The sequence below is a fragment of the Mirounga angustirostris genome, unplaced genomic scaffold (genome assembly GCF_029215605.1).
Source record: "Mirounga angustirostris isolate CCGP_5_RB_7025 unplaced genomic scaffold, mMirAng1.0.hap1 SCAF_17, whole genome shotgun sequence".
Lineage (NCBI taxonomy): Eukaryota > Metazoa > Chordata > Mammalia > Carnivora > Phocidae > Mirounga > Mirounga angustirostris.
Window position 1 is genome coordinate 24,837,714 of NW_026991725.1, and position 23,119 is coordinate 24,860,832.

At 38.7% G+C, this 23,119-nt stretch overlaps 1 protein-coding gene across 21 annotated transcripts in view; it reads left to right on the forward strand.

Moving 5' to 3' along the window:
- Positions 1–23,119, forward strand: part of CDK12 (cyclin dependent kinase 12) — a 77,453-nt gene that overhangs the window by 30,044 nt on the left and 24,290 nt on the right. For 16 of the 21 annotated variants that reach the window (XR_006793239.2, XR_006793241.2, XR_010408572.1 and 13 more), the window contains exons 7-14: positions 366–422; positions 780–881; positions 7,959–8,036; positions 8,924–9,040; positions 9,785–9,916; positions 11,623–11,834; positions 12,772–13,224; positions 17,114–17,531. Coding sequence is in view for 3 of the 21 variants with exons in the window: in XM_045888989.3 (XP_045744945.1) it covers positions 366–422; positions 780–881; positions 7,959–8,036; positions 8,924–9,040; positions 9,785–9,916; positions 11,623–11,834; positions 12,772–13,224; positions 17,114–17,826 (1,864 nt within the window). In the remaining 18 variants the exon portion in view is untranslated. Of the gene's footprint in view, positions 1–365; positions 423–779; positions 882–7,958; positions 8,037–8,923; positions 9,041–9,784; positions 9,917–11,622; positions 11,835–12,771; positions 13,225–17,113; positions 22,879–23,119 lie in introns of those variants that run through there. The other 5 variants (XR_008507163.2, XR_006793250.2, XM_045888989.3 and 2 more) reach the window with 4 other exon arrangements.

Here is a 23,119-nt window from a genome sequence, read left to right on the forward strand (position 1 = left end):
GTTAGGCCTCTTAAATCTCTCATAATCTAGAACAGTTCATTACTTTTTTCCCCCAATAATAAGCATTTAATCTAGCAGTTTTTAGTGACTGTTGTTTGCCAAGAAATAAAATAAATATTTATTTAAGGAGTCAAATCCAAAAACACAGTAGTAGTCAAAAAAGAAAACTAAGATTTTGTAAACCAAAGTAGTCAAAAGAGGCTTAATCTGGGAGAGTGACCATTAAGAACAGAACTAAGAGAGCATAGGTTAAAATTCATTTTTGTAATTCCTTTAACTCCTAAATTCATGCATTACTGTTTAGGTATAATTAAGAGGCAGCTACTGTTAACTTTTATAAAAATAATTTTTTTTTTGTTTTACAGTGGGCAAATCAAACTAGCAGATTTTGGACTTGCACGGCTCTATAACTCTGAAGAGAGGTGAGGCATTCATCAAAATTACATGTGTGAAAAAAGGAAAAAATCCTTTTTATTCTTGGATATTCTAGTATTCTGCAAGTTGCAATAATTTCAGTTTCTTAATTTTCTAAATGTGTTAATTTTGTCTAAATTATTGAATCAGCCTTAGACTGAAATAAATCAACCCAAATTGGAATGCAAATTATTTTTTCATCTCCTACTTCTGTCCAGTTTACTTTTGAACTATTAGATTGCTATGGAGCTGTTTTGACAATCCCATTTTCAGTTGGCAGCTATTTCTATTTGCATTTACTTGTACAAGTGTTTTTTCATCAGAAGCTATTGTAAATTTACGTCATGTTGTTTTTTACATTTCAGTCGCCCTTATACAAACAAAGTCATCACTCTGTGGTACCGACCTCCAGAACTTCTGCTAGGAGAGGAGCGTTACACACCAGCCATTGATGTTTGGAGCTGTGGGTAAGTCTCCCTGTGCTTTCTCTTTTTGTAATTTACATGTTGTTGAACTTGTATCTGTTTTCTCTTTATATTGGTTTTTGTAGCTTTTCTTTAAGTTCGAAGGGATAAGGATAAACTTTTAGCCAGAATTCAGAGAAATCTGTTGAATATTTCCTAATATCAGAGACATACTTTTTTTTAAAAAAACATTTCCCCAAATGGCTTTTTTTTTTTTTAACTTAGTTTGAATTGAGATCCAAATACATTCAAATAAGGTCCACAGATTACAATTGATTATCTCAAGTCTTTTAATTATAGCTTCTCCCTCCCATCTCTTGGAGGAGCCTCCCCATCTTATAATTTCCTTAGAAGAAACTGGATTTTGCTGATTGCATCTTCACTGTGTTTTTGTTATTTTACCATGGTTCTCTATCCCTTTTATTTCCTGTAAATTGTAGGTGAATTCAAGTTTGATTTCTAATCACCCACTGATCCTGAAACTATTTTACAGGTGGTTTTGAGTACTTCTGATAGATTATGGTCAATGATACATCAAAGTTGGGGGTAGGAGGCATTGGGAGCCTCTGCCCAGAGTATAGACAATAAGTGGATACATTACCTCTAGGGAATTTAAAAGCAGTAAAACAATCCAGTACAAATTAGTGTGCTCTTTATTATCACATTATACAGGCAGTTCTAAACAATGTTTGTTAAAATATTCCTCCCTAACAGGGCAGATTTACACACATACATACACACCCCACTTTACGTAATATACAATTATCTCTTTTTGAAATGTTACCAGCTATTAATGATCCATCTTCATTAATTCATTTGTGGTTGTTTTGTGATGGTGATATTCTAATTAGATTATTCCTTCCTGGGATAAAGAAAACATCTATTTTACTAACCCTAGATACGAGTCATATAGAAAAAAGTAGAGATAAATATTTAATTCTTTCATTTTATTCACCGTTTTTTGTTTTTTTTTTTTTTTAAGATTTTATTTATTAGAGAGAGAGAGCATGAGAGAGGGGGGAGGGTCAGAGGGAGAAGCAGACTCCCCGCCAAGCAGGGAGCCCAATGTGGGACTTGATCCCAGGACTCCAGGATCATGACCTGAGCCAGAGGCAGTCACTTAACCAACTGAGCCACCCAGGCGCCCCTTTGTCCACCAGTTTTAAAGATAATGAAGTGGCTGGGGCGCCTGGGTGGCTCAGTCGTTAAGCGTCTGCCTTCGGCTCAGGTCATGATCCCAGGATCCTGGGATCGAGCCCTGCATTGAGCTCCCTGCTCCATGGGAAGCCTGCTTCTCCCTCTCCCACTCACTTTGCTTATGTTCCCTCTCTTGCTGTCTCTCTCTCTGTCAAATAAATAAAATCTTTAAAAAAAAAATAAAGATAATGAGGTGGTTTCCTAGTATCCTTCAAAGATGACCAAAGAGAGGGTTTAGGGCTTTTTTTTTTTTTTTTTTAAGATTTTATTTGACAGAAACACAGCGAGAGAGGGAATACAAGCAGGGGGAATGGGAGAGGGAGAAGCAGGCTTCCCGTGGAGCAGGGAGCTTGATGCAGGGCTTGATCCCAGGACCCCAAGATCATGACCCGAGCCAAAGGCAGACACCTAATGACTGAGCCACCCAGGCACCCCAGGCTTTTTTTTTTTTTTTTTTTTTAACTTTGTTTTGTGTTTTAGTTTCATTATGAACTCTTGGATTTAAATTTTTTTTTTTTTTTGTAAGATCCCTCTGTTAAGACAGAGTGCAGGGGAGGGGGGCAGAGGGAGAGGTAGAGAGAATCCCAAGCAGACTCTCCACTGAGTACAGAGCCTTATGTAGGGCTCAATCCCATGACCCCCAAGACCATGACCTGAGCCAAAATCAAGAGTCAGATGCTCAACTGACTGAGCCACTCAGGTGCCCCAACGTTTTTAATGTGTTTTAATCTTACGTTTATCATCTTATTCCTATTCACATTTTCCAGTGTTTGGTCCGTGGAAGTTTAGTGGGTCCTTCCAACACCCATAGTGTTTGATAAATAGACTTCCTTGTTTTCTGGTTCCAAGCTTATCCTGTTCATTTTGTGCCCCATGCCTGGAATCAGCCATTCTCTAAAGAGTCTTAGTTGCTTTTAGGAAAATGATATTTAGAGACAATCTGTGTTAGGAACATAGACATTTTTGGGGTGCCTGGATGGCTCAGTGAGTTAAGCATCAGACTTTTTTTTTTTTTTTTAAGATTATTTATTTATTTATTTATTAGAGAGTGAATAGGAGAGAAGCAGCATGAGAGGGGAGAGGGTCAGAGGGAGAAGCAGGCTCCCCACTGAGCCAGGAGCCCGATGTGGGACTCGATTCCAGGACCCTGGGATCATGACCTGAGCTGAAGGCAGTTGCTTAACCAACTGAGCCACCCAGGCGCCTGAGACTTTTTTTTTTTTTTTTTAAGATTTTATTTATTCCTCTGAGAGAGAGAGCACACACAAGCAGGGGGAGTGGCAGAGGGAGAGGGAGAAGCAGGTTCCCTGCCGAGCAGGGAACTCGACACAGAGCTCAATCCCAGGAACCTGGGATCATGACCTGAGCCGAAGGCAGATGCTTAACTGACTAGGCCACCCAGGTGCCCAGACTTGGCCTGTTCTATACACAGAGAGGGAACCTGGACTTTAGGCTTAGGAGAGCTTGCCCTGGGTCACCTGGTGGTGGAATTGTAGAGCTCACATTTGAACCCAGGCCTTTTGGGTGATTTCATTATATGTCCTGTAGTGTATAAGCACCCCCAACACACACACACACACATTTCCCCCTTACCTGAATGGCCTCACCAGCTGTTCCATCTCAGCCACCACTGACCAAGGATCTACCATGCTTCTTCCTGACACTTACATAAATGCCATCCCTAGGAGGTAGCAATTATTGTTGCTTTTTTTACTGTGGGAAAATATACAGATGCCTAACTGACTGAGCCACCCAGACACCCCAGCAGCTGACTCTTGATTTCTACTCAGGTCGTGATCTCAGGGTTGTGAGATCATTTTATTTTATTAAAATTTTGTTTATTTATTTGAGAGAGAGAGTGAGCAAGGGGAGAGGGAGAAGCAGAGTCCCCCGCTGAGCAGGGAGCCTGACACGGGAGGCTCGTTCCCAGGAACCTGAGATCATGACCTGAGCCAAAGGCAGACACTTAACCAACTGAGCCACTTGGGCGCCCCAGAAGTTAGTTAATTGTTTTAGTACAGCATATACACTCTGTCCTTGACCTCCATACCTTAGGATTCTGACATAGATACTTGCAAGTGGAGCGTATCCTTTTTTTCCCATTAATTACCTCCTGTATTAATGTCAGTCTTTAAAAGGAGCACTGCAGGGGTTTTATTTCAAAATTCAAAAGGGTGATAGATAAGGAGAGCATAATTTCTGTGGTAGCCTACCCAACTCAAATGAAGCTTTAGTTAAATTTTACTGACTCAAGCTGGGTGTGTTTGTATTCTGGACTTTTTGCTTTAACAGTGTTAGCATTTAAATTGTTACAACTAGGCTCTAAAGTTAACGCCCCATTAAGATACACAGGGAAAATTCATAGCTCTGTTGGTACTATTATTTCAGTGTGTGCAGCCTGCCACCTCAGTGTAATAGCAAAGTGTTGATTACATAATAATGTCTTCCCCACCAAAGAACTGGAAACTGAAATAAAACACCGAAACACGACTTGGAAATTAAAATTATAGATTAGACTTTAATTAAAGCCCAGTAACTTCATTGAATTAAGATTTTGCTAGACATTTGATGTGAGCTTACTACTTTGGTGATCCATGGAAGTCTTGTGAAGGAGAAACTAGAAAGACTAGTACAGCAAATTATGCCTACATTCTGAAAACCCACCTAGGTTTGTTTTTCTTCTTCCTTATGTTACCAGTTGTGACAACACTGTTTGGAATTTGATTTAGTGGTTAATGTCGGAAATAGAGTTAAATTTTACATTTACTTTTTTTAATTTTTAAAGCTTTATTTTAGAGAGAGAGGGGAGGGGCATAAGGAGAGAAACTCAAGCAGACTCTCTGCTGAGTGCGGAGCCTGACATGGGGCTCAGTCCCACAACCCTGACATCATGACCCAAGCCGAAATCCAGAGTTGGATGCTTAACTGACTGAGCAACCCAGGTGTCCCTACTTTTACTTTTCTAATTTCTGGATAAGGTTTGAGTGAATATGAAGTAAGAATTTGTCATTTGAGGTTAACAAATGCTAATAGAAAGGTGCTAATAACTTTGAAAACTAGATTTGTTTTGCTTCTCAAATTTAGTCATGCTAAAGAATTCAGGGTAAAATTATAAATACTGCTTTTGTATTTGTAAATCTGATTTCAAAGCACAGGCCAGAGAAGAGATTTTTTTGTCCATTTTCTTTCTTTTCCCACTTTTCAAAAAATGAAGTATTGTAGGAATACAAAAAAGTACAGAGTATTCATGGAGTTTGTTTTCATTTGTTTTGAATTTATGTTGATATGGGGGATAGGTTAAATAGGTGATGGAAATTAAGGAGTACACTTGTGATGAGCACTGGGTGATGTATGGAACTGTTAAATTACTATATTATACACCTGAAACTAATATAACACTATATGAAAACTTAACTATGTAGGTTAATTTTCATATAATTTCAAATGTACAGAAAAGTTCCTAGAAGAGTACAAAGAACTTTAGTATAGCCTTCATCCATATTTACTAAAATTTTTTAACCTTTTGAGGTATATAATAAACTGCATATGTTTAAAATGTACAATTTAAGTTTTGACATATTGTATACACCAGTGAAACCATCACCACAACCAAGATAATGATGACTTCTGAAAGTTTCCATACGTTCCTTTGTAATCTCTCTCCTGTCCACACTGTACCATTCCTAGGCAACCACTATTCTGCTTTCTGTCACTGTAGATTGATTTCCATTTCTAGATTTTCATGTAAATGGAATCATGCAGTATATATTCTTTCCCTCTTGCATCTTTTACTCCACATAATTATTTTGAGATTTATTCATGTTAGATTCACTAAATTGTTAACGTCTTGCCACATTTGCTTTTATATTCATGTAGGTGTGTATGCACACCACATTTTTTTTCCAGAACTATTTGAAAGTAGTTGTATATATTGTGCTCTGTCCCTTCTTAATATTTAATGTACATTTTAAAAAAGATTTTATTTATTTATTAGAGAACACAAGCAGGCGGAGCAGCAGGCAGAGGGAGAGGGAGAATCAGACTCCCCGCTGAGCAGGGAGCTTGATGTGGGGCTCGATCTGGGGTTCAATCCCAAGACCCTGGGATCATGACCTGAGCTGAGGGCAGATGCTCAACCGACTGATCCACCTAGTTGCCCTTAATATACATTTCTTAAGAACAAAGATATATCTCATATATAATCACAGTACCATTATCAAATTCAGGAAATTTAACATTGATACACTATCTTTTCTTTTAAGTTGTTTAGCTTACATTCCATGTTCTTATTTTTTCAATACCCTAATAATATCCTAGAAACAATACCTCACCTGATAGAGGATTTAATCCAGTATCATGTATTACATTTAGTTCTCATTCTTTTTTTTTTTTTTAACTTTTTTAAGATTTATTTATCTTAGAGAGAGAGTGCATGAGTGGGAGAGGGAGTGCGAATCTCAAGCAGACCCCATGCTAAGCTCACAGAACCCGATGCGGGGCTCTATCCTAGGACCCCGAGATCATGACCTGAGCTGAAACCAAGAGTTGGTTTAACTGACTGCACCACCAAGGTGCCCCTAGTTCTCATCCTTTACTCTGAAACAGTCCTCAGCCTTTGTCTTTCATGACATTTACATTTTTTGTTGTTTTTTGTTTGTTTTTAAGATTTTAATTATTTATTTGACACAGAGAAAGAGATCACAAGTAGGCAGAGCAGCAGGCAGAGGGAGAGGGAGAAGCAGGTTCCCTGCTGAGCAGAGAGCCCGATGCGGGGCTCGGCTCAATCCCAGGGCCCTGGGATCATGACCTGAGCCGAAGGCAGATGCCCAACTGGCTGAGCCACCTAGGCACCCCTAGTTCTCATTCTTTACTCTGAAACAGTCCTTAGCCTTTGTCTTTCATGACATTTACATTTTCATGACATTTACATTTTTTGAAGGACAGACCGGCTACTATATAGATTCAGGTTACAAAGTTTTGGCTGGAATAGTCCATAAGTGTTCCTTTCAGGTTATCACATTTGTGTTTACGTGAACCGTTTCCCTCTTATTGGTGATATTAATTTTGGACACTTAATTAAGGTGTTGTCTTTTTCCCCACTAAATAGTTACTAGTTTTCCTTTTGTAATTAAGTAATTTGTGGAGACATATTTGGGGACTTCGTAAATATTTCAGTGTAATTTGGAAGACATTTTCAAAATGGAAAAGGCATTTAAGCATAATGTGTTTGAAAGTCCTGTTGAGGGCGCCTGGGTGGCTCAGTTGGTTAGGCGACTGCCTTCGGCTCAGGTCATGATCCTGGAGTCCCGGGATCGAGTCCCGCATCGGGCTCCCTGCTCGGCGGGGAGTCTGCTTCTCCCTCTGACCCTCCTCCCTCTCATGTTCTCTGTCTCTCATTCTCTCTCTCTCAAAAAAAAAAAAAAAAAAAAGTCCTGTTGAAACTGGTATCTGATGACAGTAAATGTTTCTTTATAAATACAGTGCTAAGAGGGCTGTAGTATATTGCACATTTTACAGAGCAAATGAGTGGAAAAGCTAATTTCTTTATAGGAACTGCTGAGCATCCTTGTAAAATTGAAGTATGGGTTTTTTAGTCTTTACTTCTTAATTTATAATGGAATTGATAGAAAAGGATTCTGATTCATTTTCTCTACTTATAGACTTAATAGGTGGCAAAAGTTTGATCTCCTGGTAAATATAAATTCTTTATATTATCTATTCTCACTTCGAGAAATATTTTCTTTTACAAAACTCAGACACTGCAGTTTGGGGCTTATTTACAACATGGTATATCAGATGCAGCCAGATAGACTATAAAAGTTTATTGAGACAGGTTAGGTTCTAGGGATATCTCTCTTGACCTCTCAATTTTACTCCTTCTAGATGCATCCTTGGGGAACTGTTCACAAAGAAGCCTATTTTTCAAGCCAATCTGGAACTGGCTCAGCTAGAACTGATCAGGTACAGCTGTGCATGTGCTCTAGGTCCCCAGGTGTGATAGGTGGTCGCATCTTCTAATTTCTAATACTTTTTGTCCATTCTACTAAATGAGTTTATGCTTCTTATGTCCAAGTAAGTTTCTCAGATTATTTTGTCACAGGCTGTAGGTGTAAAGAAGTTGTATTCCCCTTTTTTAGGTCTTACTAAAGGCCTTACCTTTTAGGTTCCCCCTTTTTAGACTTTTTAGGTCTTTGCAATTTTTTTTTATTCTTCATATAAAAGCATGCCATTTTCAATGTGACTATTTCATTCCTAGATTAGATTAAGATCAGATTTATTCAGCAAACAGGCCTTAGTCCTGTTTATAACAAATTCCTTTCTCTGTTAAACTTTAGGATTTAGAAATACGTAAGATAGGTCCTTGCCTTCAAAGAGCTCAGAATTTAGTAAGTGGTACAGCATGTAAACAGATAATTAAAGGTGGTGTATAACTCATTATTTGTTACGCATTAAATTCAGTTTTCTATCAAAATTTCTTAGGCTCTCTTCTGCCAGTTTTCCTTATAGGGACATTATAGGACCAGCTCATCACTTTAATACTACTGAACAGAACAAAATTGATAATGAAAACTTTTAGATTTTAAAAACACGTTTTACAGAACCAAGTATATGGATCATTTTGGACTCTTTTGCCAGGATTTTCTCTTCACTGCCTTGTAACCAGTTGTTTCGGTCCTATTCCTTCTGTCCTTAAAGCAGTGAGGTCAGGTTTTACCTTTCTGCATGCCCTCTAATTTAATAAGCGAAGATTCCCCATACCTTAGGAGGTAATAATTTCTGCTTCTGTAATCTCCAGAATTCACAATGGTGACTCACTTCTTGTTCTGGCTTTTTTGCTTTGTTTTCAGTCGACTCTGTGGTAGCCCTTGTCCAGCTGTGTGGCCTGATGTTATCAAGCTGCCCTACTTCAATACCATGAAACCGAAGAAGCAATATAGAAGGCGTCTGCGAGAAGAATTCTCTTTGTGAGTTTGGCAAAAATGTACATCTTGTTTCTGTGTTTAACTGGTATTTAGACTTGACTTTTTTCTGGCCTGGGGAGTTAGTGTTGTCCCAACTTATTATGGCAGCACACCACAGGAAAACATTTTATCTTTGTACAGTATATGAATTTTATCATAGTGCTGTTGTAATTTTCTCTTATGAAGGCTATATTTTTTTTATTTTTTTATTGTTTTATTTATTCATTTGAGAGAGAGAGCACAGCAGGGGGAGAGGCAGAGGGAGAAGCAAACTCCCTGCTGAGCTGGGAGCCCGAGATGGGGCTCGATCCCAGGACCCACGCCAAAGGCAGACACTTAACCATCTGAGCCACCGTTTGTTTTTATTTAAGTAATCTCTACACCCATTGTGGGGCTGGTACTCACAACCCCGAGATCAAGAGTTGATGGTCTTCCGACTAAGCCAGCCAGGCACCCCTAAAGGCTTTAGATGATAGGAAATCATTTTGTTGTGAACAATATATAAATTTTCTCATAGTCCTTTTGGTCTTCCCACGATAAAAAAGGGAATGGAATTGCTGGCTTCATGTTTTATACCTGTATTATAGCACTGCATAAATCCAGTGTGGGAGCAAGTCTGCTTGCTTGTTTAGCCAGCTTCTAGCTCCCTTTCCACAGTTTTAGATGGAGCTGGAAATTCAGAGACCTTTGGCACAAGGTTACAGGTTTAAGAATTCTGGGGTCATTGTGAACTTGTTCTTTCCACAGCATTCCTTCAGCAGCACTTGATTTACTGGACCACATGCTGACACTAGATCCTAGCAAACGTTGCACAGCTGAACAGACTTTACAGAGTGACTTCCTTAAAGATGTTGAGCTCAGCAAAATGGATCCTCCAGAGTAAGTGCTGCTGGCCAAATAGTGACCTTAAACCTCTCACTAAGCCTGAAGAGATGAGAAACTCAAAATAATAGGTTTTTAGAAGGAATTGCAAATGGCTAAGTCCAGAATGGAGAGGTGCCCTTGAGTATTATGGTTGATAAGAGGTTTGTTTTACTGCTTTATGTTTTCTTTTTATTTTATTTATTTATTTATTTATTTATTAAAGATTTTATTTATTTATTTGACAGAGAGAGAGACAGCGAGATCAGGAACACAAGCAGTGGGAGTGGGAGAGGGAGAAGCAGGCTTCCTGCCAAGCAGGGAGCTGGATGTGGGACTCGATCCCAGGACCCTGGGATCATGACCTGAGCCGAAGGCAGACGCTTAACGACTAAGCCACCCAGGCGCCCTATGTTTTCTTTTTAAATAAGGAATAGATTTAGATAGGATATTTGTTCTAATTTGACTCAAGCTGTCTTTTTGTCCCTGAATCCCCAGCATATATTGCCCTGTACTACAACTGCTTTGAAAGTATTCCTTCTAGATTTTGCTCTTACCCATTTCATTTGCTTGAATCTCCTATGTCTGTGGTGACCATGTATAGCCCACATTTGGAAGGACAGTCCTAATTTTAAATAGTTTGCATCACTGTCAGGTCATATATCCCGAATTTTGATGTTGAAAATAGGGTCTTTGACTGTCTCTCTCTCATCAGAATCTTCTGTATTTTCTGTATTCTGTAGGATCGTCTGAGATTCTACACTCATGTTTCACATTTGGCAGATAAAAAGTCTTGTATCTTTGAATTTATCATTGACAGTGTTATAGCTTCCATGTCAGAGTCTTTGCGTATTTTTTTTTTACATAAAGAAACTATCTTATCTTAAATACGCAGTATTTAAAGACTGAGTCGATAGTAACCATAAATCTAATTGTTCCAAAGAAATGTCCAGATTCATTTATTGCAGTAGAATTTTGATACATTGAATGTGGCTTGAAATACATAAGCTTTTTACTGAAATTTGGAAGCTCTTACTATAGAGAGATTTTGGCTCTGGTAATCTTTATTGTAATAAGATTTGACTTGCCAGGACTGTTTGTATTATCGAATATGAAGAAATCTGGAAATATATTAAATATATTAAAATATACTAATAAACCCCACAAAATACCGAGTCAGGGAAATTCAGTGGGTAGAAAGAAGAAAAGAACCCGTTTTTTGGTCCTCACAGAACAGATAACACATAAATTGTTTTTACACAAAGGTGATTTAATAATACTATACTCAGTGGTTCACCACCTTGCCTGGGCTTTTTGTAGATACTAACAAGCCAGTCATCTCTGTCCTATTTATTCCCAATTGAAACTTGACCACTCAAGTTCTCCTATATTCTTGTTATACAAAGCAAGAACAGTTGTGAGACTTAATTAACTATTTGACTGGAATGTGGGCATTTATATAGTAGGCGTGTCTGATAGTAGCAAGATCCTTATTTCTCACTGTAGAAATCTCTTGGACTTTTGGGCTTTGATTTCCTCAGACTACCATATGCCGTGATCCCTTTTACACTGCTACTATCTATTAACTAATATTTCTAGTAATTTTTATGTTATTCTTTCCATTTCCCTCTGCTCTTTGCCTTCACATTTTAATCTCTTGTTCATCCGTTCACTCACTGATGCAGTCCCCCACACATTTCCCCTTTGCTTTGTTTTTTTTGCAGCCTCCCCCACTGGCAGGATTGCCATGAATTATGGAGTAAGAAACGGCGACGACAGCGACAGAGTGGTGTTGTGATAGAAGAGCCACCTCCGTCCAAAGCCTCTCGGAAAGAAACTACCTCAGGGACAAGTGCTGAACCTGTGAAGAACAGCCCCCCAGCACCACCTCAGCCTGCTCCTGGCAAGGTGGAGCCTGGAACTGGGGATGCAATAGGTCAGTTCTGGGATGGAGTTTTTGTGCTTTAAGGACATTAGGGCAGGTTTTGATGGTCAAGGGCAAAGGTGTGTGTGTTTTAGTTTTTAGCCACTAAAGCATTAATAAAGAAGTGACCTCATTATGAGGAGAAGGAGCTAAACCAAGTTTTGTACGTGTGGTCTAGAAAGTCTACAATAGATTATTTTCCTTTCAAGAAAGTGGGAATACTATATCTCAACTAGATGTATAGCATAAATCAGTAAATTGGGCCATATTTAAGGTTCATTTACCCATGGTTCTCTAACATGTAATTTGGAGCTCTGTTTATGTTAGATTTGTTAAGACCTTCTTAGAATCTAATCATTTAAATTACAATTGCTATTAAATGTAGTTAGTTCTGTAGAAGGTTATTTGATCTAAATATATCCAAAACTGTGTAATAGGGAACTATTATAGTAAAGTAGTTCTCCTCTGGTACCATCAGTTTTTCTGAACTTATAGGTATTCTTTCCATGGCTCACTTTCCCTTCCCTGTCCACCTACTAGAGTGGTTTTTAACACTGGCTGCACATTCAAATCATCTGGGAAGCTTGAAAAGTAAACACTCCTGAACAATTGCCAGATCTCTGGGGATGGAAACTGAGGCATCTGAATTTTACAATCTCTCCTAGTAATTCTGATGTACAATAAGGGTTATAAGTCACTGACCTTGAAGAATATAGGTAAAATGAAATCACTTTTACTCACAGTACAGAGATGTTTAAGCTTGTTCCTATATTTTTAAGTGAAAATATAAAGAATAACAAATTATTTTGATAATTTGAGGCATGAAAAATGAGATATTCAAAATGAAACTTCATACATTGAATATTGTAAGTAGTTATTGCCAGTTGAAGAAGGCAAAGGTCTTTAACCTGCCTCATCCTCTTATATTGGCTCCACTGTCTGTCCACAGGCCTCGGTGACATCACACAGCAGTTGAATCAAAGTGAATTGGCAGTGTTACTGAATCTGCTGCAGAGCCAAACCGACCTGAGCATCCCTCAAATGGCTCAGCTGCTTAACATCCACTCCAACCCAGAGATGCAGCAGCAGCTGGAGGCCCTGAATCAATCCATCAATGCCCTAACTGAAGCCACTTCCCAGCAGCAGGACTCAGAGCCCATGGCCCCAGAGGAGTCTTTGAAGGAGGCACCTCCTGCCCTAGTGGTCCAGCCTTCAGCAGAACAGACAACCTCTGAAGCTTCAAGCACACCAGCTGACATGCAGAATATGTTGGCAGTTCTTTTGAGTCAGCTGATGAAAACCCAGGAGCCCACAGGCAGCCTGGAGGAAAACAACAGTGACAAGAACAGTGGGCCACAGGTGCCCCGAAGAACTCCCACAATGCCACAGGAGGAGGCAGCAGGTAAACAGACCGGTCATGAATCTCATTGAGCTCAGGTGCTGTTGATCCTCTTAAAAAATCTCTTTAACATTTTCTTTTTCACATCAGTGGCCTCAGTTTCAGTTTTCTGTAACCTAGTCTACAGGAGAACATAGCACCCAATGATGTATTTCTTTCCCGGCTTCTATTTAAGTCTCAGAGCTTCTCAAAGCACCTTTAATATACTGATTGTTTTTCCATTTCCTAGGAGGTAGGTAAGTAAAGCCTCTGTATTCCAACCCAAGGAAACCACAACCGTAGCTAGTGATACATCTTGAACCACTGTGTGATTGGTGGCCAACTAGTACTAGCACTTGAAAATCTGCCTTCCAAATATAAACCATCATCAGATTGTACTAGTAGTCAATTTTACTCTAATGTAGTGAATACTGGATACCAGTCTTACCTGAAAGATACAGTCAAGAAAACTCTAATAAAATGCCATTGTTAATCTCCTGAGGAGTAATTTGGAAATATTTCTAAGTAGATAACTGACACCATACATTTCCTTTCCCCCCAAATTAGAGTGTATAAAAATGCTTTTTAAAAATCTGTTTTTCTAAAAGAGACAATTGAATGGACCCCGAATTAGGAAGTGAGCATTACATAAAGAAAAATCTGAAAAAGGAAATACGTTATACCTTGATCTGGCATGACCACAGCACACAATTTTATTAGAGGAAAGAAAAGTTTAAATTTTCTAATTCTGATTTACAGTCTATTTGCAAAATGCTTACTTGTCTGAAAGTGTTTTCATCTCGTTGGAAATTTTCGCTGTCCATGAAGACCCCATGAATTGGGGAATGAGAAGAGGCACAAGGGCTGAGGAAGTACACTAACCTTCAACTTTAGGTTGTCCTACATTCACATTTCATATTGGATGGTGCGGAAAGTATATGCCTTTTTTCTACTGGTATACAAATAATATAAGCTATTTTTCACATGTAAAGCTTTTTAAAACTGGAAGATAACATAAATAAAATTAACCCCTTTACTTTACAGATAGGGAAACTGAAATCCAGGGAGTTTAAATAAGCCTGCCTATGGTCCCACTGCTGGAAGCGTATTATTGGCAGAGGCAGAATTAGGACTGGTGTACTTTTCTTAATATGTTTCTTTTTAATGTGTTTCTTGATTCACCTTGTTATCCTGTCATACTGATTCCAGTTGCTTTTAAGAGACTTTAGAACAAGAACTAACGGAGAAAGCTAATCTAGAATTAAAACAGGGCTTTTTGCCTCCTCTCCCATACCTTCCTTCTCCTCCCCACCCCAGCAGAAAAATTCAGCTATAATCAAAATACCTGGAAGAAGTCATTCAAATTAAATAATACAGTGATTGAAAGAAATTCACCCAATAATTGAGCTAACAAGCTATCAGCCAAATGGTGAGATTGAACTAAAATTAAGGCCTGGCCTATGGCCAGAAATTGTTGGATTTACTTTTTGGAGGAGAATAAAAATACCACTCCTCATTATTAGCCACCCCTGGATTATCCAGTTCTCCCTGTCTCTCCTGTTTTTGTTTCTCCCCTGCTGCCTCTCTTTTGGCCATTTTACCTTTCAGTAGCACTTCCACCAGAGGGCAGACTGAATAAGCCAGAGAAGGTGAAAATCTATCACTTCGACTATGTTTAGCTACTCTTTACTTGTGTGGGGAAAGGGTTATGATTGAAATCTAATGAGTCAATTGAAATAAATAAGTTATTTGTACATTTCATTAATACCTCCCTCCATTAATCAGACTATTAAGAATTGGTAATATTGTTAACACTAAATCTTAAAATAGTATGACTTTTAAAATGTGATCTTTATTTTTAACTCCTTTAAGAAATTTTATTTAATAGTTCTTTACAATTTATTTGCTTTTCTACGTTGAGGTGGTTTTCATCCCCATACATGTGAATTTGAACTCAAGAATTAGTTCTATTGAAACAGAGTATTTACACAAAAGGCAAAGTTTAAGTATAAAAACTAGTATAGCTGGAAGAAGTAGTTTAACTTTGCTCATTTTTGTAGTTAGGCATTTTTAAAGTTGTTTGCCATTGGTATTAAAAAACAAAACAAAACTGGTGTTTTATTTTATGTATAGTCTAAAACTACTTTTAAATATAACTGGTACTGAGATATTCTTAGGTAGTGAGATATATAGTATTGGCAGCAAAAAGCTCTGAAATCTATAGATGTTTGTAGGCCAGTTAGCTCTCCTTTTTCAGTATGTCTTCTTTTCAGTTGTGAGTTTTCTATAGCTAATTTTTTGTCCTTAAATTCATTTTTACCTACCACCTAGTCAAACAGCCAATCTGTCAACAAGCAACTTGGGTGGGTACTGTATACAGGGTGGCCAACCCATCTCTGTATTGTCCTGGTTTTAAAACTGAAAGTCAGCAACCTGAGAACCTGCTCAGTCCCAGGCAACTTGGGACTGTTGGCCCCCCTACTTGTATGGTACATAAAGCACCTGAACTTATCCTTCCAGGGCACAATGTTACAATATTATGTTTTCAGAGTACTTTCACCTGCATGCTAAGTGAATACATACTTAACTTTATTGATTGTCTTTGCAAAATATAATTATAGTAAATATGCTACCAAAATACTTTATAACTAAAAACTATTTTTGGCTTGTCTGAGTAATGACTTTTATCTCACTAGCTCAGATAATAAAGAATTGACTATATGGACATTTAAAAATATGGTTCCATAGGGAACAGAAAAATCAATCATTTGGAAGATATCCCAAAACATTAAACCTTTTCTTCAGCAGGGTGACTCCCAACTCTTTAAAAGCACTGTTCTGATTGTATTTGGTTTTGTATGTCCTCAAACTCACAACATTTTACATCTCTACTCTCCGACCTTGGCAGGAGTTATCAGACAATGATTGCCAAGCTAAGGCAAATTTAGCCAGCAGTGGGGTTGGGGCATGGGGTTGTGGGAATGTGGGGAGTGGTTCAAGAAAGACAAAGATCTTTGGAAAGACAGAGTATAGTATATTAAGTTCAATACATTTCTAAATACTCCGTTCTTGTCACCGTCTCCAAGATAAACAGATGTTTATCAACAGCCCATTCATTCTGCATGACATTACGATAAGTGATTTTTTTCATAGCATGGAAAAAAATGCAGGAGGTTGGGAAACAAAATAGAAAATTATGATAGATTAGTCTTTATAATTACTGTAACATAGAAAGCTGAATGACAGAATGGTGGTTAATATCCCTTTCTTCAGAATGTGATTATGGGGAGAGGGGACTAAGGTTGGAGAAGCAAGTGTATATTTATACATGACGGTAATGAAAGGTTTTTACTTTATTTCATCTCTCCTGTATATTCTTTAAGTTCTATTTCAGGTGTTAACCTTATATCATCAAATGTTCTGTAAAATGTGTTAGCTAAGTCCATACAGGGTCTCCTATTGTACAGCAAGATTATGTGCTAGAAATGTGACCACAACATGTGTATTATTTCCTCTCATCTTCCTTCTTTCTACTTTATTTTCATTAATGTTTTGATCCAACAGCAAAAAGGGGCAGGAGGCTGCCAACAGCCTACATATTAGAACAGTTCCTTAAGGAAGGAAATGGAGGAAATCTCAGACAAAAATCAGGACAATCATTTGAAACATATGATCTTTTTTACACCAGCTGTTAGATTCAGAATGCAACTGTTTTATTTTAATCACTTGATTTCATTTATAAATTGCAATTTTCTGATCCCAAGATTTTATTCTTTATATATATTTGGTTACTTGTATTGATATTTGTTCATGTCGGGCAGTGTATGTGTGTGTGTATGTGTGTGTGTATGTTTGTGTTTATAATCACATGTGATTTTTAAGATGGTGTTTAAAAGAAGTAACCCTTCCACAGCATGTCCTCCTCACATTCTTCCACCAGAGAAGAGGCCCCCTGAGCCCCCCGGACCTCCACCGCCGCCACCTCCACCCCCTCTGGTTGAAGGCGATCTTTCCAGCGCCCCCCAGGAGTTGAACCCAGCCGTGACAGCCGCCTTGCTGCAACTTTTATCCCAGCCTGAAGCAGAGCCTCCTGGCCACCTGCCACATGAGCACCAGGCCTTGAGACCAATGGAATACTCCACCCGACCCCATCCCAACAGGACTTACGGAAACACTGATGGGCCTGAAACAGGGTTCAGTGCCACTGACACTGATGAACGCAACTCTGGTCCAGCTTTGACAGAATCCTTGACCCAGACCCTGGTGAAGAACAGGACCTTCTCAGGCTCTGTGAGCCACCTTGGGGAGTCCAGCAGTTACCAGGGCACAGGGTCAGTGCAGTTCCCAGGGGACCAGGACCTCCGTTTTGCCAGGGTCCCCTTACCATTACACTCAGTGGTCGGGCAACCATTCCTGAAGGCTGAGGGAAGCAGCAACTCTGTGGTACATGCAGAGACCAAATTGCAGAACTATGGGGAGCTGGGGCCAGGAACCACAGGGGCCAGCAGTTCAGGAACAGGCCTTAACTGGGGGGGCCCAGCTCAGTCTTCTGCTTATGGAAAACTCTATCGGGGGCCGACAAGAGTCCCGCCAAGAGGGGGAAGAGGGAGAGGAGTTCCTTACTAACCCAGAGACTTCAGTGTCCTGAAAGATTCCTTCCCTATTCATCTTTCCATCCAGTTCTCTGAAACATTAATGAAATCATTTGCCAGAGCGAGGTAATCATCTGCATTTGGCTACTGCAAAGCTGTCTGTTGTATTCCTTGCTCACTTGCTACTAGCAGGCGACTTATAAAATAATGATGTTGGCACCAGTTCCCCCTGGATGGGCTACAGCCAGAACAATTACTTCAACTCTACCTAGTAGATACAAGTAGAGAATGTGGAGAGGGTCATTAAATTGAAAAGTAAATGTTGTATTAGTTCATTTGCCTGCACTTCTTGAGCAGAAGAAAAGGAGAACAGTTTCAATTTTGAGATGGCTCAGGAGAGGCTCTCTTTAGGTTTTTAAAATTGGGGGATTTTTTTTTTTTTATGATTTCTTTCTTTTGAATTTTGTTTTTTGTTTTTTTGTTTTGTTTTCCTTTAAAGATAATAGTGTTCACAAAATTTGAGCTACTCTTAGGCTTTTGCTAAGAAACAGAGTGACTGGCTGATTTAAATAAATGTTTCCTTCCTCTCCACCATCTCACAATTTTGCTTTCAAGTGAACTCTTTTTTTTCCCCATTGAGCATCTTGAACATACCTTTTTTCCAAATAAATTACTCATCCTTAAAGTGTGCTCTGCTTTGACAAAAGACATGCCCCTCTCCCTGCACATGAAGCAGGTTGTAGAAAGAGGCAATCTTGGGCATGTAGGTAGATTTACCCCATTTCTTCCCTTTTTTACTCCTTCTTTATAGTTTCTCGTTCTCTCTCTCTGTGTGTGTCTCTTTTTGAGGCATTTGTTTGGAAAAAATTTAATCGTTGAGATGCCCAAGAACCTGGGATAATTCTTTACTTTTTTTTGAAATAAAGGAAAGGAAATTTAAACTCCTATATTGTTCTCTGTAACTTTTCAATTCTAAAATGTTTTTGTTTTTTTAAAACCATGTTCTGATGGTGAAGTTGATTTATAAATGCAGACAGCCTAGGACATTGCTGTTGAACTGGGGTTAGAGATGATGCCTCCATAACTAGAGGGCTAGTAAGAGCAGTTAGCATACTGTTTACACATATATTTTTATGTCAAAAAATCCTTTGAAAGAGAGCACTGTAGTATTGTCAAAGAGAAAAGAAATACATCCTGAAAATACATGGAAATGTAACTTAGTTTAGGGTGCATATTTTTCTGAAGATCTATCAATATCTGAGACCTTTTTTAAAAAATAATTTTAAAAGAACAGACCATGAGAAAGAACAGTATTGACATATACACATCTCAGCATGTATATCCTGCCAATTCTTTTAGGGAGTTTGCTCTAGGAGATTTGATTTTGGTTTTGTTTTTGGTAAAAGGGGTTAAATTATGACTTCATCGCAAGAATTTTGCCTTATAAACAGGAAATGGAAAAGGGAAGGGCTTCAGGGTGGGATAACTTGGGAGGCTTCTCATTCTGGCTTCCACTTCTATGTGAATACCAGCATATAATGTGTTTTAAAAACATACACATTCATATAAGTTATCTGCACAGACTTAGACCTTTGTGAAACGTAGTTAGGGCCCTTTTACAAAGAAAAGGCAAACATGCTTCAGCATCTTGGAGAATAGTTTTCAGAACTCAAGTGAAGTTTTGTGTTTCAATGCCAAGTTCTTATATTAAAAAATAAAAACTACTTGTAAGAGAAAGGTACACTAATAAAAAAAAAAAAAAAGAACCCTCTTCAGATACTTACATGAAGACTATTTTCCCCTGTTACAGAAATAGGTAGATATCCGGTGTGTGTATTTCTTTATTATTCTCTGGGTTTTGGCCTTGCCCTCATGGGCAAACGTTGATTAGAGGAAGAACCTTCTAGCCATTTTGGCATTGATGGCTTTTTATACCAGTGTGTCCAATTCGATTTGCTAGGCTCACTGACATGCTATTGGAAAATTCCATTAAAGTACATCTGAACCTTTTGTCTGTTGACTTCTTAGTCCTCAGACATGGGCCTTTGTATTTTAGAATATTTGAGGCATTGGGCCCCACTCCCATTTTTCATTAAAGAACTTAGGCCTGGGATACTTTCAAAAGTATCTATTCAGTGAAAATAATTGGTCTCCCATCAAATATGAATAAAATTCTCTCTATTTTAATTACATTTTGGTTATCAGCAGTCATCAATAATGTTTTTCCTTCCCCCTTCCCACCCCTTATTTTTAATTATGCCAAATATTCTAAATAATATACTTAAGTCTCCATTCCCCCATCCCTACTACTAGGGAAGGGGGTGAGTGTATGTATGGTGTGTGTGTGTGTGTGTGTGATCCTATCTCACCCCCTACCCCCATTTGGGGAGTGTAGCCTTTACAATGAAAAAAGTTTGGTAATTTTGACTATTTCTAAAAGCAGAGGAAAAAAGAAACTCAAATATCCTGGAATCTGTGTGGAGGAAGAAAAGGTATTTGTTAATTTTTCAGCTATGTTATCTATAAATGTGATAAAAGTAAAGTTTTGGCAGAATTTCAACTTGACTGTTAGAAAATTACAAACCCAATTTTATTCAAAAGTGGTTTTTGTTTTGTTTTAATTATTGTACCATGGGAGATAAGTCCATTAAATACATTATTTTGAACAGATGAGAAATCTGATTCTGTTCGTGAATGTAAGGCAAAACTGGTTTGACCATGATCATTTTTTGTGGTTTTGAAAACAATTTTGTTTGACCCAGTTTCCTTAGTTTTTTCCTCAACTGTCCATAGGAATGATAAAATGACATCAGATCTATACTTTTCAAAGTAGGGCAGTAGCACAAATTTGTAAGTAGGACTTTTTTGTTAGCTTATGCCATAGACATCACCCAGCCACTGTGTGTGTGTGTGTGTGTGTGTGTGAAATATGCATATATAGTTACAGTACTAAAATGGTTACCAGCAGGTTTTGAGAGAGAATGCTGCACCAGAAAAGTGTCAGTTGCCACCTCATTCTCCCTGATTTAGGTTCCTGACACTGTATTCCTTCTCTCTCTTGTTTTTGCCCCACATCGGGTGTACCTTGTCTATGTACAGATATTTTGTAATATATTAAATTTTTTTCTTTCAGTTTATAAAAATGGAAAGTGGAGATTGGAAAATTAAATATTTCCTGTTACTATACCACTTTTGCTCCATTGCATTTACTTCTTAACCTGTAGCCTCTGAGCAGATCTAATTGCGTGTAAAGGGTTTTTTCCTCCACTTTATCTTAGGAGTTCTTTGTCTCAGAATCTCTGTAGTCTCATAAAATATCAAAAAAAAAAAAGTTCTCAGGGTTTGAAGAGGTGCTTCAAGACACTAGACTAGGAAATAAGAAAAAAAGTTGGGGAAACTGTAAGGTGATTTTTGTTTTAAGTAGAAATAGTTACACAAATGATGGTGCCAGGCCATCAAAAGAGTTGAGCCTCATGTACCCCGACTCCTCCTGAAAGGAGAGGTAAGTGGGTTTGAGCTCAGCTTGTCAATGGAAGTTGGTAAGAGGCTGTTTAGACCAAAGAATAGTCCCTTAAATATAACCACCCCCCACCAGTTCTTATGTTACCATGAGTAGAGTAGGCATGGAGATTAGTGTTCCTAGGTCTGTTGAGATTTCCTGATGTGTTGCCAATCCAGGAAATGAGTAAAGTTTGTTTATAAGGGTAAAATTCCTGTTACCTTCAAAATTTTTCCTATCTCCACCTGAAGAGGGAATTGTTTTCCCTTCTCTTTCATGGTTTAGGACACTGAGACCTAAAACTTCCTTGTGTTGCTGCAGTCCTGGTAGTTATGACCTAAGTAGGCAGACAGACAGCAGACAAAACCCATTAGAAGACAGAAAGGAAGAGGGGAGATAGGTTATCAGGAAGCTGTTGGTGGGGTGAGCAATCATATAAGGTTAAAGGGTACACCAGAACAAGGAAATTAGGAAGATGAATTCAAATACTGGTGATGAGGATTGCCAGCCTGTTTTTGAATCTCCAAAGTTTATGATGGCTGTGAGCTGTCCTGTCTTTACCCAGAAGGAGAATGGAGAGCCCAAGATTGTTCCAATTCTTGGAATCCTGTGTTCCTGGTTAGCCTCCAGAGAAAAGGAATTTGTTTTTGGTCTCCATATATTGCAGATTCATTACTAGGAGTGTGAACTTCAATCGACTAGAGAATATTGTTTCCACTTCATAGCAGTGGCAGTCTTTTTAATTCTGGGCCTAAAGGCTGAGGACCTAACTAACATGGACTTTTTTCTGTGTCACAACCAAGGCTATTTCTAATTAAAAACCATGCTGTTTCAGTATCTACATTTCTTCAGAACTGTCTTTTCCCAGACAGGTATCCTTAACCATATGGTAAGGTTAATGCCTCAAGGAAGTTAACAGTTAATGTTCTTCGTGCTGGGATTTCCTTTGTTATTAAAGATTGCCCCATAGTTTGACTGTGTTTCAGGTATGAAGTTACTTCTCTGTTCACAACTTAGTCATCCTGAAGGGCTAGGTGGAATGGAAGTGGGGAGTTCAAGTGAGTAAATGTTCAACCATTCCAAGGGAGAGGTGGGACTGCTTAGTCTTTTGGTTGTCCTGAGAGGCAAGGTCAGCATTTCTGGGCACATTCGTTAATTTTACTGTCCAGGTGTGGCATTTCTCATCTATGGGAATACTTTTAATGTTCCTGTAACCTTAAGAATACTCTCACGTGAACATTTACTCCAAACTAGAGTTGAAAGACTTTGGGGGAAGTATGACACCTGGAGGAATTGCTGGTGGTATTCTACCACTCCTCTCCCATATGCAGCCGTCTCTCCATCTCCTGTCCACCCACTTTTCATTTCCTATTTTTCACTCACTGCCCACCTTGCATGCATTAGGCCTACCAGGGGTATCGATTGCTTAATCCTGCAGGATATTTAGAGTTACTGCTGCTTCATAGTTTTGAAGGGTAATGAGAGGCAACTCTGAAGACAAATGTCTATTCCAGATCCTCAACTTACTGGGTAAGAGGTGAGGGAGGAAGCAAAATAACCATGCTTTCTTACTGCTAAGGAGATTTTAATATACATTGTGTGGGGTACAAGAGATTCCTTTACTGGTCTAGGAAGGGCAGGGAATCTCAACACTTCACTTCATCCTCTTCCCTCATATCTTGAGACATGCTTTTGGTAATGACATTTCTGAGCTCAGTTGCAGATGGTGTCTGTGGGAAGTAAAGCTTGGTGAGTGAGAAGAGGGCCCTGCTATCCATGAGAAAGCAGATGAGGATTGCTTCGATGCCCTGGTGATTAATCACTAAAG